Consider the following 19511-nt stretch of genomic DNA (forward strand, 5'->3'; position numbering starts at 1 on the left):
ATTGACATCAGCACATCACATGATATTGGCCAATTGGATGTGTGGTGGGTGGGACAGGCCTTATAATGGAATTCTCTCTGTCACTGTCTGTCTCTTTCTTCCTCACATTTCTGTGTGTGTACATTTGGCATGTTATAGTGTGTTGGCCTTGGATATGTGTGAGTGTTCCTATCCAATGTGTGTGCAAAACATGAATGGTGTACAATTTGGTGTGTATGCACAGACATCTGCGAATGATAAATATGTATAGTTCACTGTGTTGTCAGACATGGGCTTCATTTCTCTAAGTGTAGCAGCATGCCCAGTATGACCTTCTGTATTGAGTTTGTAAATCCATTCCAGGTAGGGTTGCACTCCAGTCTAGGGTTTGGTGTTCTACACCTACAGCTAGCAACCAGTTTCTGCAGGATATATGTAGACAGGTTAACAATATGGAGTCACAATGGGTGACAGATAGTGGGATACTGTAACTATTGCTGTCTGTGCTGGTTGTGTTACATGGTTGGTGTTAGAGATATTCAGACATATGTACTGTTTTACACTGTGATGTATTATGTCATCAACTACTGACATATATACTTATTTGCTCACAGTTATTTCCTGGGAAATACAAGATGAATGAAGCTGTGTCCAGTATTGTGGTCCACAGCCTACAAATTCTTGCACACTCATGCCATTCTGGAGGGGTAGCTGCAGACACTTGCTGATGGGTCTGTGTAAATGGTACAACACCAGTGTACTATGGTGGCTGAGGATCCCCTTATTGTACATATATCAACTTAAAAGAATGGCCATATCCTGCTGTCGCCATACCTCTCAGCTGTACAGATTCACCCAGGTTAGCCAGAGGCAGGGCTCATATATTTGATCATTTCCCCTTCACATTGTGGTTTACAAGCAGGTTTGTAGCCACCCATTACTGGGCTTGCAGGCACGGGTAGTATGGGCAAACATCAGAGTTTCAGCCTTCACACACTCCATGATGCCCATGCTCCTACACCCCCCCACTCTGTTATTCTATCCTCTTCCTAATACTATGTGAGCCATATCTGAGAAGTATGCCTATAGTTGTCCCTTCATCCCAGTGGTATTTAGGGGTTGGTCCACAGTTCATGCAGTACGACATGGTGGGTATGCTACTAGGATTTGTCAACATGGCCTTGAATTTGTGTTCTGTTGACTGTGTTATGTTGTTAGTTGGGACCCCATGAGATACCATACATTGGCACTATGGGTTAGGCACAGGCCTTTGGCAGAGAACTGTAGGCCATTTGGTAGTGATGCAGGCTATTTGTACTAGGCCAGTGCATTCTGTCACTCCTACATTCCTAGACTGCGAGCCAGTGGATTCCCCTGGGTGTTAATGGCAATAGTTCCTGTCCATATTAATCCATTTAAAATTAAACAAAATAAGCTAGCAAACAAATGGAGTGGCAAATAAAAACCACACTTATTTATTTAGCGCTTTCGGAAAGGCTAGTACCTTTCCTTCTTCAGACATATTGCACACCAATTAAACAGTCTTATATAACAATTATGCAAAACTGATTGAATTAATTAGGTTGAAACAATCAACAACCTTGGCTTTAAAGGACCAATGCCATTAAAAACCTCTATTTATGTGACATATATAGTGAATACCACTAACTGAGCCAAGCTAGAAATACTTATTACCACACTCACGATAATCACAAATTATAAAATAGCACTGTGCATTAATTACAGTAAGGATACATAGTTCATGTTCATCAAGTAAGAATGATGTACATTAACTTAAAATATAAACATTCGACTTGTAATTGATTGTGATGTAAACAACCTATACCGACGTACTATATACACTAGTACAGAAACCTATGCAATTGCACTATTCAAGAAGCAGACCAGGAAATTTAATACTACCTTAAAACATACAAAATTTGTATATTTGAAAATAAACATTCTACTAATATAAACTGGTCTCGTATTTGAGACTACGAAAAACCGTTTAAAAAATATTTATAAATATTAAATATTTCTAACCTTATAACAATTGTTTTTAGGGTTATTTTTTAAAAACTCAAACAATTTAAACAACTACAACATAAATCCAACCTTATAAATTGGGACTAAATTACCTTTTCATGGCTAAATATTTCAAAACACATTTTAAAGACACAAAATCATTTAGCCCTGGTGGGGCATAAGCTGCTGTTCTAATTTGCCAGAATAGTTCTTGCATTTCCAAATTGAGTTGCCAGGAACCACCTCTTGGGTCAGCTAGAACTTGTTGTAATATGGCAAATTTGAAACAATGATCGGGGCAGTCAGCTAGGTGTCTTGCAAGAGCATTTCTAGCATCCTGCTTCCTAATAGCATGCTGGTGTTCATAGATGTGCTGCTTGATTTTTCTCTCTGTTTTTCCTATAAAAAAAGCAAAGCATCCTTGACAAGTAGCAGAGTAGACTACCCCTTTGGTTATACAAGAAAAGTTGCATTGAATTTTATAGTTCCTATTCCTAATTCTAACATATTTTTCAGTGTTAAGATGCCTGCATTGTTGGCAGGCTCCACACTTAAACATTCCTTTAGTTCTACTCATTGTGACTCTATTTTGATGTTTGAGGAGAACTTTAATATTAGGACCTTGCCTATAAGATATTTTAGGTTTATCTCCCAAAAGCTTATTCAGTCCACTATCTTCCATTATTAGAGCCCAAATTGTGTTAAGAATTTCCCTTATATAAAAACTATCAAGACTATATGTACATAGGAAACTAGCATAGAAACCTTGAGTTTCCAACCTAGTAATGCCATAACTTTGGCTTTCAGCTTCTTCATTAGAAACAGTTGTCAAATCAGACAAAATGGGTTTGAAATGTCCTAAGTACCGCTTTAAGTTCACTTCAGATGATATTTTTGCTACCAAAGATGAAGGGTAGCTTCTTTTAATGAACATGGATTTAGAAGTGCACATTCATCAATAAAGTCTGTCTCATCAGAGAACATCCGAGCTGCCCTCACCATTTGGCTTTTAACGACAGCTCTTTTTTGGTGATGAGGGTGACAGCTTGTAAAATGGAGAAACGAGTTAGAATAAGTAGGTTTCCTATATATAGTACTTTTAAACCTAGATTTTAGTGTGTCCTTATATATATGAACATCCAAGAAATTAATATGATCTTGTTGCAGGTTATAAGTAAATTCAAAAAAATCAGTCATAGCTGAAATTGTAATAATGAAACCTTGAACTAGCTCACTGGGACCTTTCTGCACTAGGAACATGTTGTCTTGGTAACGTGTGTACCAGGCGACATTGTTCTGAAATAAGCTATTATTGAAAAGTAAGGTGTGCCATGATACAATTAGCGAAACTCCCTCCGCAGTACCTCTGTCTTTTGTAGATAGATTTGCCCATCAAACAACATATAGTTGTTAGTTAACACTATTTCTAAAAGAGTTTCAACTATGTATATGTTATTCTCACTAACTTGTCTCTCCATCATAAAGTCTCTAATCCATTCCAAACCTAAACTTTGGGGTATGACTGTATAAAGATCTTTAACATCTATTGTTAAAAATTTATATTCATGATGGAAAGGAATCTTGCTTAACTCTGTCAGGAAGCTCCAAGAGTCCTTGCAAATTTGCATTTCTCTTTCAACTAAAGGTCTTAAAACATTGTCCACATATTTTGCACACCCATAGGTAATCGAACCTCTCCCATCTACGATGGGTCTAAACGGGGGTTCTATAATTCTTTTGTGTATTTTGGGTGTGCCAAATAATACCGGTGTTCTAGGAGCTAACATAGTCAAATAGTTATAAAGATCTAAGTCGATACAGCCTTCTAAGAAAAGATCTTGAAGTATCAACTTGATCTTCCTATATGCTGTATTTAACTCATTATGACTGACAAGTTCATAAGCTGCAGTGTTAAGAAGTTTCATCATATTTTCCACATAGATGTTATAATCCATAAAGGCCAACCCACCCCCCCATATTAATCCATTTGTCTGGATACAGGCAGGGTGCTGCTTATAGCTAGGGACACACCTGAATGGGACACCTCTTCAGCATGCTGCATTCTGTTGGTATTCCCATATAGAAGTGGGATTGTACTGTACTAATTTTCAACAGCAAGGATATGACCTGTGATAAACCTGTGGCTGATGGTGGGGTGATCTGAGTGCATGTGTGATATGGAAGCTACTTGCAGCTGACTCACAGATACACATGAGGCATTCCCTTTATGCTGCCTTGTGCAGGGATATAGGCAGTCTCTCATTACTTCATAACTGTGCCTTTTGTGGTCTGCCAGTGATTGGCCGGACTACATCAGTATTCCATGCTACACAAACAACTAATGTGCCAACCTGTATGTACAATTCCAAAGTCGTGTGCAGTTGACAGTTACATTTTATGTACTCTGTCTAGGGTACTTCCACCTGTGTACTGTGTGTATGTATGGGCCCACATTCATGGCATATTCATCTTTCAGACAGTGACAAATATTGATATCTAGACAGTGATTATGGATGACTGCTGACATGGTTATTGCTGAGAAGCATTGTGGTTGGCACTGCAGTTGTCAGAACATGGCCCTGTCATCCACAGTACTGCCCATAGGCCACTGAGACACAACCCTTCATGCCTACATGTTGACCACTTCCAAACAATACTGAACACATAACCTAACACACGGACCCCTGCATACTGTACACATGCAACAATCTATCCTGTAGATTGGGCCAGCTTGGGTAATCTGTGCTCCACTGTTATTATACCTCACACTTACATGTTACTGCATTTTTACATAGAATTGTGGGGGAGGGGTCACACCTGATGACTTTAAACATTTACTATGACTGTACTGGTATTTCAGGTACTCTGTTGGCTTCCAATTCGTTTTGTATTCTGACCTATCATGCAGACTGGAGGCACATCAGTAGAGTACAGATCTTAGGTTTTATTGACCAACATTTCAGTTTCAGACTTCTTACCCTTCACAATTAACATACAACTGCTAGACCTGTTGTAGTCTGTCTGTGTAAATCTGGAGTGGGGCTGTTCACCATTGCCATTAATTGGAGGCCTTAGCCCAGCCTTTCTTTATGGTCGTCTGCACCTGTCCTGCTGGCTGAGACTGGTGGTGGGTATGTGAGCCTCACTGACATGCATGTGTGTGTCTATGGACACACATTTGGGCCACCATATGTACTGCAGTGGGATTTGTCACCTTGTCTAGTACTGCCTAGTATGTTGACACCAGTATTTGTTATGGATATCATGCTGCCCATATAGGTGTCCATTATCTGCTGCCATTCCATTCAGCCACCTGATTCCCTTGCATGCTCATATCCATACCATAGATACAACTATCAGAACATACTACTCCATTCAGCAATTGATAGGAAGAGTGACTAAATGTGTAGACAGTGCAGGAGGGCTGACTATGTTGGATGCATAGTACACTCCCTATACATGGTAAAGCACAGATAGTGTCATGTTTGGCATCCATTTTACTGTATGTGCGAGTTAGAGAGAGGTGTCATTCCTTGGTTCCCTACTGTGTCAGTGTATGTGCTATGCGTTGTCTCTTTACCAAGGCCTGGGCATACTGGGCAGTCCTCCTTCTGCCTACATGGACAGGCTCAGGTTGCTCCTCTTCTGAGTCCCTCTGTGCCTATGATAGCCTTGGCAATGGTGGGGGATTGTGCGGCCTTGCCCCGTGCTGTTGCTGCTGCAGCTGCTTCTACAGGGTCATATTGTGTAGTATGGTACATACATTGAACATTTGTGTACATGTAGCTGGAGAGTACTGCAAGGCTCCACCGGATATGTCCAGACAGCAGAACCATGACTGAGCATCCCAAACATACACTCTATTATGATTCTGATTTGTGTGTGTGCCTCATTATGGAGTTTTTGTTCAGGTGTATGTGCATTTCTGAGGGGTGACATCAGCCACAGCACCAGTATGTAGCCAGATATGGGATGGCTCCACTGGCAAATGACTGGTAAAGCTGAGTCATATGCCAGATAAGGGAGTCGTGATAACTTCCAGGACTGCAAGCATACACATTCAAAATAATGCCCTGGGCATCACACACGACCTGGCAGTTGATGGAGGGGAAAACCTTGCTGTTTATGTAGACCCTACCCCGCTCGCCGGATGGTGCTTTGATGTGTATGCATGTGCAGTCTATAGCACCCACTACCTCAGGGTATTCTGCTATTTAGTGGAAGAGACGCATATTGCTGGTCATAGCCTCATGGGTGTTGAGGAAATATATGTGCTCACTGACATGTGCTGACATGACATCCAGGAACTGGTGGAGTACCATGGATGCTGATGCCTGTGAGATCCCCATGATATCCCCAGTTGCCATTTGGAAGGTACTTATTCTTAAGCTTGGTATCCACTGGGATGGGTTCCACTCTGTTGGTTCTGTGTGTGAGGCATGGTCGGCACAGCTCAACAATTTGCTGTAGAATGTCACTGTCCACCCTATAGTGGTCCACTATCTCTAGCTCATGTAGCCCCTGGTAGGTTACCCTAGGTCTGTACCCTCTTCTCCTTCTCCTCACTGTGGGTTGGTCATCAGCATTCACATCCTCACCACCCTCAGCCTCTTGCACATACTGATGTATGAGAGCGACAGCAGCCCCTAACATTTTGTTAGTTTTGTCAGGTAAAATTTCCCTGTCTATGTACACTGGTGGTGTGGAGTTTGTGGAAAAAAAACAGACTGGAAGGTGTTTACATAGTCTATAGTAGTGTGCTAGGCTGTTCCATGTGTAATTGGCTGATTCGGATACATTTCACCTGCCTGCTATGCTGGTTCTCCTTGATTGCCTTCCTACTGCTGTTTTCCCTTCCCATTGCCTTCCTGTTTAAGCCCCGATGCCCGGCATGCATATCTAGTGCTCAGATGTGAACAGAGCTGCTATTTCCTAATTTTTTTTTTTGGTTTAAAACCTGGTATGCACATCCATTTAGGCAATGTAAACACTGCTAACAGCCTCGGACACACACCCTTCCTTAGCTGTGCTTAGCTAAGGGCAAACATGGGCCACAGAGCTCCATAAGCTTACAGCATGCATGACATTCCCCCTTATGAGGTCATCCACCTCTTAGACTTATACAATGGTGTTGCTGCACCTACACAGTTGGGTGCACGCTGACACTGAAAGGAAATCTGTGATTCAGTATCAATCCCCTCATTTGCATAAAGCAGAATGCTAATTCCTAGTTACCACACTCACACTGAGCCTTCCCCCTTAGCAACCACTATTCCTTGGTATTGTTGTCTTATGCATGCCATTGGCTATTATGGCAAAATGCTGATTTGGGTTTAAAAACTTATTTCCACCTTTGTTTCTTACTTTTGGGCCGATCCCGTTTGCGCACCGCTGCCCTACGGTCAAATGGCCAAGATCGGCCGAAAAAAAAAAAGTTGTTTTTTTATAATTTTGCAACTATTTCTCATGCCAATGGCCATACATTTGGCCATTGGCATGCCTACTATATTGAATACATGCTTTCTTTTGAGCTGTCAAGCCCCTGTTTTGTAATTTGCAGAAATGTATTCGGTTAGTAACCGAATATATTTCTGCAGTTTACACTATTCCTGCACAGATGCCTGCCTGCTTCCTGGATCACTAATTCACCTTATTTGCATGGTTTTCACCAGCAAATGATGTAATTAGCACATAGCAGTGGTGTCCATGCAGGAATACTGTCGGTGCGCTCGTGCATGTCTCAGGGGATCGATCCTGGATCTCTCGGCAGCCATATTGCGTGCAACAGCTCTTGCACTATTCCTGCACTCCATGCAGAGCTTGCTGAATCCAGCTATATGGTTATAATCACATCCCTATTCATCTAGACTTCATATGTTTCTAAAGGTTTTGTATGTCTGGATCACATTATCAGTTCAGTACCTTAGCCTTTGGACAATCCACTGCACCAAGAGTGTTCAAAAAGTATCTAGCTCCAGTTATAGCTCATTGCAGTCTAAGGGTAGCCACATGTTCCATATTTATACAACTTGCTTATCTTTGCAGAGTCTTTTTTGAAAGTGTCAGGAGTCTCTCTCTCTTACACAAACTGGTATTCTAAGTGAACACTCAAAACTCTTTCTTGACTTTGACTCCCTCATACAGGATTGTATTCCTGGGATGTTAACTAGACACCTCGGTTCAAAGAGCTTTTCTTCACAGGAAAAAAATAAGATCCTTATTTATATCAGTTTCTATGTTTTCCACTCAGACTTCACTCATTGCAGGGGGATACCTCAGGATTTTGGGTCTCATGTCATCTATGACTCTCTTGTTACCCCTAGCAAGACTCCAAATGAGAAAGATGCAATGGTATCGTAAATCTCTTTGGTCCCAACATCAAGATCCTTTATCTTTTCAAATCCTAGTGCTGGAGTTTGTCATAAGTGAAATCTTTTGGTGGAGCAACAGATATCCTTAAATCCATGACTCCCCTTTTCCTGCCCTGCTCTAAAGCATTTATTCACCACAACCACTTTGGACATTGCTTGGAGAGCAGTTTCAGGAAGGATAAAAGTGCAGGGAGTGTGGGAAATCAAGGATAGATGCAAACACATAAATATCAAAGAGATGCTCACCATGATCAAGGCACTCAACTCTCTGATTCATCTTTGGTCCCCTGGACCTCTTGAAAGTGGTTTCAAAGAATATTGCAGTCATGTGGCACATCGATAAACAAGGGGGAAACAGACCATAACCCCCAATGCAGACTAGCCATGTTAGCTTGGGGTGTAGCATCACAGCACACTTTCACTCTACAGGCATCTCACATTCTGTCAAAGCAAAACTGTGTGGCAGACAAGCTAAGCAGGACCAGGGCAGACTTTCATAATTGAAAACTAGATCAGTGGTCTTCCAACATTTGATCCATCTGTGGGAAGTTCCTCAAGGAGGCCTTTCTGCCTTCTTGTTAAACAATCAATTGACAAGATTATGTTCCAGGACTCTATGCAAGAAGGCCTGAAAGACATATTCATTTTTTTTTCTGTGGACAGGAATTTTCATGGATGGTTACCACCAGAAATAATCCTCCAAGATCATTTTGGGGAATCTCTTCTGGCCTGGGCAACTGTGGTTCTCCTTTCTTTTGAAAATGGTCAGAGGCAATTACCAACATGGATCTACTCACACAAGAACAGGGATGTTTGATACACACCAACAGCAATTGTTTTCAATTGACTCATTGGATGATAAAGTCTTAATTCCTTTTAGGCAACTGTGTACCAAGAACATAAAGCAGGTACTAATTGAGGCAAGAAAGCCTGCCTGTCACTAGAAAATCATTTATTAGTAACTGGAAAAGGTTTTCTAGTTCATGCCAACAGCATAACAAGCACCAATTCAGGGTTAGTTGTTTGCTGATTTTACAAGATTTATGTGAGTTACTGTCCTATGGCCTTTCTTATTCCTCTGTCAAGGTTCATTTATCAACCATTTCAGTATGTCTGCCCATAGATTCTCTTCTTTCAAAGCAGTCTCTTGTCAAAATGTTCTTGAAGTGGGTCTTGCATAAGAGGTTGCAGAGTAAACCACTGACCCCTCCTTGGGATCTTAATTTTTGTGTTATAGAAGCCAATACTTTATCCACTTGAACCAGCTAATCTTGCTGATTTGAGGTTTCTAACATGGAAATCAGTTTTACTGATTCCTCTGCAAGAAGGGTCCAGAAATAAGTATAAGTGAGTCAAACCACCACGGTCCAGCCAAATAAATGTCCAGAAGATACATAAAACAGCAAACAGTTTATTGGAAAAAGGTTAGCGCTTTCGCGGGGTTACCAGTTCATCAGACCAAATATTTGGTCTGATGAAGCTGTAACCCTGTGAAAGCGCTAACCTTTTTCCAATAAACTGCTGTTTTACATATCTTCTGGACATTTATTTGGCTGGACCGTGGTGGTCTGACTCACTTATACTTATTTCTGGATTTGATGCTTTGTTTTGTGAGTCTCCTTTAGCAGTTGGGATAGCTTATATATATTTTTTTCTGCAAAAAGGGTGTCAGAGTTGTAAGTATGGTGAGTCAACCCTAACTAATTTTCCTTAGGGACAGGATTTCTTTGAGAACTAATCCCTTTTCATGCCTAAAGAGATATCCAAGTTTATTTTAAACCAAGCTATCCATATCTCTGTTTTCTTTACTGAACCTAAAACTGAGGGAGAAATGATCCTCCACACTGTCAATGTTTACAGGCTACTTAGATACTAGCTTGACAGAATTTTATTTTATAGATCTTCAGATCAATTGTTTATTTCTTGCAACCTGTGCCAAAACAGACTATTTCCAAATGGTTGTCTAAGATGATTACCTTTTGCAACACTCACCATAACAAATGTATTCCAGGTAGGGTCACAGTCCACTCTATCAGGATAGTGACTTCATCTACAGCTTTTTGGAAAGGACTGGATCCGAGAAATATTCTAGAAGATGCTACTTGGACCTCTGTACATGTTTTTATAAAACACTCTAGGTTCAGCACAAGCTTTGCTAGGATCATTCTCCAGGGGTTCTTGGACTCTTCTCCTTTCACCTCCCAAATGTATTTAGCTATGTTAATTTACCCATATGGTTAAGGCTATTGCATCAGTGATCAATACAATGAGCATAGTACATTTGTGTAAACTGAACTTACCATAACAGTAGATGTTCAAATGAAAATTGCTGCAGTAGCTGCACCCTCCGTTCTTCCATCCCTCTTGCTTTTTTCATGTGTTTTTTTATGCCAGGGTGTGGACCTATGTGTTTGGCAGTTATTAGCATTGTCTTTTCAGGGCTCAGCCTCCCTCTTCCTGCCGGCAGGAAAGTACTGAAGGGCTTTGAGCCCAAACCTGTTTTTGTCGACTGAACTCGAGCTGTTTGACAGTTTGGGCACATGGAAGGTACCCTGAAGCTTTGGAAGATGGCCAGCTGTTATATCCTTGGCAGGATATAACCCATATAGCTAAGGCTACTGCAGCAGTGATCATTTGAACATATAATGCTATGGTAAGTTCATCTTAAATAACTGAACTTTCTAAATTTTCTCTTCCAGAATTTACATACGTTCCATCATTTCTGCAATGCCAAGAAGAATTTTTGGTATCTGGAAGCTGAGTCATCATGCTTCTTAATTTTCAGAATGTGACCTCACCACTACGTGTTCCTGTTGGGTACAGTGTTATGTTGGCCCTGCAGTCACCTTTGATGCTAGAATTACAAGCATAGACAGCTACTTTTTGCTTTAAAGAAGTGTAACGTTATAAAGTCTATTTGCAAGATCTGTCATCATTGGAATTCAAGCTGATTTCCCACAATACTACATCAAGGATGAAGTCATATAGAGCTTGCTATGGTTTGGTTAGAATAACTCCTCTAAAAGTGGGCTAGCCCAGTTCCAGCCTTTGAGATAAGACCTTGTGATTGCATAGGGAAGTAGCAAGAGAATCTTCGTATTGGTGCAGCTGTAGCTGGAAGATTATCTATGACTAATCAAAAAGTACTTTCGTATAACTCACTGCAATATTTCATAAAAAAACCTGGTAGGACTCGATTTTTGACAGCTGCAGATGTTTGCACTGAAAAAAATAAGAACTGTGAATAAATGTCAGTGCAGTATGCAAACTGTTTTCTTTAATTCAGAAACTAGAAGTTTCAAACTGGCACTAAAAATAGTAGAAGTCTTGACAAAAGAACTCCTAAAAGCAATTTAATGGTATGTTATAGTGTCAAGTTGCACTCTCCTTACCAGTTATCTGCAGTTCCACTGTGAAATAAAATAGTTTTACATGCTCTCTTTACATTACTTTTGCCTCTGGTGTAATTAAGCACTAAACACACCACGCATATGGTGCAAGATCATACTATCCAGGTTGTCTGAGGAGTCACCAGTAGGGCTGCCAAACTACAGACAAGACAGCTATATCAATAACTGGACATGGAACATGGACGGCCATTATTACATTCTAAAAATAGCAAAATACCAATTATGTTAAGTACTTTCTGACATTAGAAAGGTGCTTAACAGGTTTTGTTAAGCACTGCTAACCTATGTTGAGATTGGGCTTTGTACTAGATACTAACAGCGGCCAAAGCAAGCCAGCTAGGACCAGTGGCAGAAACTAAAGCAGCTTTATAAGCTGTTTGATATTTCCCTCTGTCACACTTTAAAAAAAAAGTATGACTGGGTGAAATGTTTCTAGCTTTTAGAGCCATTAATTCACTTTTTCTGCTGTTTGTGTTCTGGCAGTCCTGTTTCATGACATTCATCAATCAACTCCCCTGGCCCCATCATCGATGGTAGAGGTTCCATCATTCACCCTTTGGCCAGGTTTTTACACATTAAACTGAATCACTTAATGACTTGTGTGAGTCATATTTGGCGTAACTCTTGGGAATTTTGAGTCAGATTAATGGTTTGCCTTTTAAGGAATCTTATTGCTTTATAACAATTGATGTTCGGGACCTATATTCTATCATTCCACATAAAATTGGAATGGAATGGTCCTGTGATTTCCTGTATGAAAACAGAATACATCAGGACATAATGAATAATGAACACACACATACACACACACACACACACACATATATATATATATATATATATATATATATATATATATATATATATATATATATATATAGTTTGCTTGACATGGTAGTCAAGAATAATTGCATTAAATTTAAAGATGATTTATATTTACAAAAAACAGAAGTGGCTATGGGGGCTGCATGTGAGGGATTGTTTGCTATCATCATCATGATCCAGTCGGAAAGAAAATATTTACTTAGTTCTGAATATTTCAAATGTTGTGCCTTTTTCTTTCATCCTTTGGGAAGGTGAGGAAGATGACGTTGTTTCTTTTCTGGAATATATGAACCAAACCACCGAATGTTTGAAATTTACCTTTACAAGTAATTTGTTCCATATTGCCTATCTTGATGTCTGGTGAGAGAAGGATGTTGACAATCAAAGGATTACGGCTAAGATCTATAGAAAAGAGACCTACCTGAACATCTTTTTACATTATGACCTTACACATCCACTGTCCCAAAAGAGGGCAGAAGTTAAAGGCCAGTTTGTACGATCGGCCAGAATGACCACAATAGAGGAAGACTTTTGGGATGAATGTTTTCTACTGAAAAGCATGTTTCTAAAATCTGGCTTCCCTGGTAAATTTATGGATAATTTAATGGCTGAAGTTATGAACAAATGAGAAAGAGGTCAATTCTTTCTAATAGTGGGAAGTCCAGTATTTAAAAATACCTCTGAAGTCAAAATTGTGGGTACTGTTGAGAATCAAACATATTCCCAGACAAAAAAGCAATGCAGCCATGATTGTACCAATGCTTTTATTACAACCTTTTCATCTGATGGTATGGTTATAAGAAATATTATTGAAAAGAACTGGCAACTTCTTATCCAAGATGGTACAGTGAAAGAAAAATTTGGTGATAGACCAATAGTAGTATTTAAGAGAGGTATGAACTTTAAGAACATCCTCAAATCTAGCACCCCAGTTAAAGTTCAAAGTCCAGGTATGAAGAAATGCAGCCACTGTAATTATTGCAGTGTTATCCTAGTGTGTGATCAACTTAGATTAAACAACTTATTGATTAAAATAAATGGTCGCTTTAATTGTCTCTCTAAAGAGGTAGTTTATGCTGCATGTTGCATGTATTGCCCCGCTTTTTACAAAGATTACAAAGATTAAAAAATATGATCTATGAACATTTATATGACATTCATTGAATAAAGAGATGAATGCTTTGTATAAACATATCCAAATGAACTCTGATCACTTATTCAAATTCTGTGTCCTTCAACAACTCATGAAAGATCCAAAGGGTGGAACCTGGAAATGCTGTTGGAGAGACATGAACTTTTGTGGCAGTTATGGACAAATGCAAAAAAATTATCCAGGCTTGAATGATTCTGTCTCTATCTCCAGCATCTTGAAGTTTAAATCAATGCAGCGGTAGTTGTATCTACATGATGGTACTCTTGGTTTTCTAGTTATTTGATAATATAATTCAAACTCTATTATGTTTTTTGTATATTATAATTTTTCAATGATAAGTCAAGCCCAAATTAGATTGGAAAAAGCACCTTTAAGTACAACAGGATTGGATATGCATTAGCTGGTGTCTCCTTGCTTTATTCTTTCTGTCTCTGCTCTGGATTGGACTATGTTTGGTGAAAACAGACTAGACAAGTCAGCAGGGGTGTGTTGGATATATGTTTGCCCATGGTAATCACTGGATACACATCGGCTGTGATCTATTGGTCTTCGTTTTCTGTCCTTGCTCCGGATTGGTATATTATGGAAACAATAGATTAGGCAAACCAGCAGAGGTGTGTTGGATAATGTTTTCCTTTTGGTGCTTCTATTATCCTAGTGACTGGATTATATCTCAGGGGTATGTTTAAATGTTTAATATGATTGGTTGGTTACTTGAATTTATAGTTGTGATTTCATTGCCCTCTTTATCTGAGGAAGTTCCGTAATACAGGATGAAAGTGCTTATTGTGTATTTTATTCTCTTTTTACTTTTATACTGTGTTTGATTTTATACCTGCTTGCTTTGTTTGTTATTTCAATAAACGTTATTATGGTGTGTAGCTCTGCATGTCCATGCCATGGTTTCCATTCTTTTTAATATAGAATAATATAAAGCCAAATATTTAGTATAGTGATAATGCTTTACCCAGTACTCAAAGAATAAGACGGCAAGTGTCCTGTCTCTGTAGCACAGATGCTCTCTCTTCATGTAAATGTTAAAAATTGTGGCTTTTGCTATTCAGGGATCTCTAGGATACAATTTATACACTGACTGTTTTTTTGAAAAAATCGCTACTACAGGAATCAACAGTTGTATTAGCTAACTAAAAGCAAATCCAGGATCAGCCCCAGATCTTACATTTCTATTAGGAAATGGGTACGTAAGAGGAGTTATCTACTCAGAAACAGAAAACTGTCATCATATTGTTAAATATGTAATAATGTCTAATTCCCACAAAAACTAAATAAATAAAATAATGAAACTAGAAAAGCTTACCAGCAACAACATCCACAGACTTATTTGAAGGACCACAGTACATAATGCATTTTTCTTTTATGTCTCCTTCATTCATTTGAGGTGGGGTCCTGTTTGTAAGTTCCTTATTCAGCATGTAGAACCAGTACACAATATGAACTCCAACAATAGTCTTTCCAGTGCCTGACAAAAGTGCAAAAATATTAAGAAACTTTACTGACAAAATACTAAAGTAATGTAGATGCATCATTACTTCACATTATTACTTACACACTTGCTTAATTTTTGCAAGCAGGTAAATATAGTGGAATTTAATCCTGACTATGTGGTGAAAGAATTTCTCAAAACCAGACCAGCTTTATTTTGTAAACAGTTTGAGAGTAACAGGACATAGTATCATGAGTTACAGAAAACGATGCTCTTCAGTGAGCCTATTAACTTAAAGTTGATTTGTTATACTTGATTCCCTGCTTTACCTTCACTGACATTTATGTCAATTCACATGATAAGAAACTAATGCCTGATGTCCTGATTCAGATAATGCATGTTGGACCTCAGCTACTGGCAGCCAGCTCCTGATTTTACACTGACTGAGGCTTAATAATTCAAAAAGAGAGCTCTGCAAGCAGCCCTCATATATATTCAGTGAATGAGATCATCGTTCTACTCTGAACTACAAGACAAATTAGCAACGCTACTTTCTTGTTCAGTAAGCCACTGCCCCCAACAACATGACATTGCACAGATGTGAGGCACACTTCTCAAGTGTACCTCATTATAATGAATGTTCCCCCTTCTGAGCTTTAAAAAATTCTGTGTTCCACATTTTTCCCATTGAAAGGGTCTACCACACATTTAGTGTTAAAAATGTTTTAATAAATATCCACAGCAGATAATGTAAAACATTAAACCATCAAAGGAACTTTCAGAGTGTAAAGAAACAGTTATTAACCATACTATGATATAATATAATATAATATAATATAATATAATATAATATAATATAATATAATATAATATAATATAATATAAATATATATATATATATATATATATATATATATATATATATGCATATATATATTATATATAATATAGCATAATATATAATCATATAATACAATATAATATAATATTCAAATATGACCTGATACTGTATCTCCATAACAACTCTATATGTACCTGTAACCACCCTACTTAACCCCTTCCTCTCCCTATACCCACTTTACCACTAAGTCTGATCTATAAGACCTTTCTTATTTCTATAACTTACTATATCTATATGCTCTCCCTTCTACACCATCACTCTAGATAACTATATCCCTCCACTACTTTCTTCTTCTGCACCATCTTTTCCTCTGATCTGAGGACCCTTGTACATACACGTTTCTCTATTTTTTTTTTTTTACTCTTGCGCTAGTTTTCTCCTTCTAGCCACTAATCTAATAATACCATGTTTCTTTTCAAAATAATACCTATAACCTTAATTCCCTTACTGCATACCTCCTGGATTTATTATTATTGTTTATCCTTTTACAACCTTATTGTTATACTTTTTATGTATAAAGCTATGTATACTTCCATGGAGTACATTATTTTTCTCATCCATTGTATTCTTGACATTGTTTTGCTCTGTATTATTGTAAACTTCTCTCTACTTGTATGTCTGTTTGGGGCTTTTCCTCTCAGGTCTCCACTGAAAAAGGGTAAATTCTTACCCAGCTGGACCAACCCAGTTAACAAATACAAAATAAATAATAAATAAATACTATGAGTTTCCTAATTGAAATTGTTACTATTTATTTATTAAGTCTCCTGCATTTTAAAGATGGAAGGTTGGAGATATACAGAACACAGCTTCAAGACCAGCTGGACAAACAGCTAGAAAGGAGGAGATATTATAAATTAACACTTAATGCCAGAATGGTCCTACACATTAGGAAATAAAAGTATAAATTCCAAATTAATGTCTAATGTCAGAATGGTCTTATACTGTACAACTGCACCATATCTAAGACTGTCACATATTGCATATTGTATGTGCACACTGTAATTGTCAGATTCAGTTAATTGAATCTGACATGATTCATCAAAATCCTTTGCATACTATACTCAGATTTAGGTCTTCCAGCTCAGCATTGATAAATTAAGTTTAAGGAATTCTGGGTATTGCTGATAGGGATAGCTGAGTGTAAATGTACTTATTCATCCTCTTAGTCAAAAACTAGGCCATGGAATCCTATGTCAGCCACTGACCCACATCTGTTACATATCCTTCATCATAAAAAAAACTGTCACCTTTTTTTCATTTCTTTTTTTAAATACTTTTATTAAAAGATCAAAGACACAACCACACATACATTAATGGGAAAAAATATATTAACATTTGTCATATTTATGCATTACACTTTACATATCCTTTTTATTTATTTTATTTTATTTAACCTTTCTTGACTAGCTTAGTCCCACTAGGGAAGTGATCTCTATTCAGGGGAAACCTATAGTGGTATTTATACTACTGGGATAAATTTGACCAAGGTATCACAGAACTTCCTCTACTTTTTTTGACAGGTGCTGTGGGATGTTTGTAAGCCCACCTAAGATACCACCAATTCAAGCAGATGGGACTTCAATTTAACATCTCATCAGAATTCTTTCTTTTTAACAATTAGTTACTGCAACACAACATAAATTGCTCATTTACTGCTTTCCATTAAACCTCACTCCTGAACATTACTCTGCATATATTTCCAGAAATTCCATTCATATCTAAATCATTTTGTACCTTCCTTTTTCTGAAGATCATACTTCTACTTATTTTCTATCCTTTAGAACATTCAGTACTTCAGTTACAGGTGGTTTTGATTTCCATTTTTTAGTAAATGATTTTTTAAGAGCAAATAGCATTAATTAGTAAGGCCTTACTGTGTATAGGCAATCCAGATCCTATGCCTCAGCTCACATGGATTATTCTTAGTTACAGCCATTAACTTCCCCAGAATTTCAGATAAAGTACGCTAGGGAATTGTTAAAATCTGCCAACTTACTACACTCCCAAAAACATTTCCCAGTAACCTGCTTTTTTTCCATCACACCTCCAGCATTTGCTATCTACCTGAGGAAAAATTCTCTGAAGTTAACTTGGATGATAAAATACCTATGCAAGCACTTTCATACAAGTATCCTAAACCTTCTGGACTTTGTTGCATGCTTTAAAGCCATACAGATGTCCTTCCATTTTTTCTTTGAAAATTGCCTTTGCCATCTCTCTTTTCAGTCTTTTCTACCTTCTGTGATTGAGTCTTACAGTTATCATGCAATATTTTAAATACTGAAATAATAATCCCATTTTAACAGCAGCCTCTGCTCTAGACTCGATTAAAAAATGGTATCAGAACTAGTTTTTCAGTTATTACTCCCCTATCCCTGTCTCTTAGTCTGTACCCTGATATTAATCCCTAGTAGGGAAAGCAGTTTCAAACCTGCAGTTCAAACTTCTGCTTGGCCTCATCCCACTCTATTGCCTTTCCCTCTCTACATATTTGCTTCCAACACCTTGGTTCCTTTACCAACTTTCTCTAGTAAATTCCAGCCCCCTCTTGTCTATTTTCTGTATCCCTATTTGGCAATCATCCCTATTAGAAAAATCTCCTTTCTCAATTCCCTTGTTGCTTTAGTTCTTTTAATACTTTTAGCAGCTTTATGGATATAATATTCTGTATGTTTGCTGCTATCCTCCTTAAGGATCTGTATTAAAATCCTAATCTTTCCTTATTTCTCACCCCCCCACTTCATCATCATCCCTTTCCACTTTGATTTTTTGATTCTGCTTGTGTTATGTACATGAACCTTAATTGCTTGATCTAAAGTATGCAATCAAATCAGGACATTCTATATCATCTTAGTCTAGGGGATGGATCAACTTATCTCACTTAACTCTTGCCTGCACTCCCCCTCCCCACATAAAAAAAATCCTTCAGCCCTTTATTAATTGCTGTTCACAAGTTCTTGTCTAATTGATAAAAATATGCTTGATCTGTATATAAAACGAGAGACACTAAAAATATTGTTACTGCTTATATCTTACCATTAATATCCATAGTCAAGAGCTTTCTGTTTCAGTTTTTGTATTTCTTTTAATCTCCTCCCACATATCCTTAGCTACCATAACATAATCATTTTTAATCCAGACACATAAATACTTCATCTTATCATGTCCTCATAAATATGAATATTGCTCAATCAATTCACTGATGTATACATAATTTACCTCTAAGCTGCTAGATCTTTTTAGACACACAGTTACTCACCCAATTCCTAAATCTCAGTACTGCTAATTACTGTGGATATACTACCAAAACAAGCAAGCTACCAAAAATACTAGAAAAAACTATTACAAAAAATCTCATATTCTTACTCAATGACAGTATGGTTTTAGGCCAAAATCTAAC

General features: G+C 38.0%; 1 protein-coding gene across 1 annotated transcript in view; it reads right to left on the minus strand.

Annotated features, from left to right (window-relative positions):
- The window catches only part of HELZ2 (helicase with zinc finger 2), a 1911095-nt gene that overhangs the window by 747491 nt on the left and 1144093 nt on the right, over positions 1 to 19511 (minus strand). Inside the window, exon 11 of the mRNA XM_044089861.1 lies at positions 15082 to 15243. Within this exon, the coding sequence (XP_043945796.1) occupies positions 15082 to 15243 (162 nt within the window). The remainder of the gene's footprint in view (positions 1 to 15081; positions 15244 to 19511) is intronic.

The sequence above is a fragment of the Protopterus annectens genome, chromosome 12.part0 (genome assembly GCF_019279795.1).
Source record: "Protopterus annectens isolate FY-2018-M chromosome 12.part0, PAN1.0, whole genome shotgun sequence".
Lineage (NCBI taxonomy): Eukaryota > Metazoa > Chordata > Ceratodontiformes > Protopteridae > Protopterus > Protopterus annectens.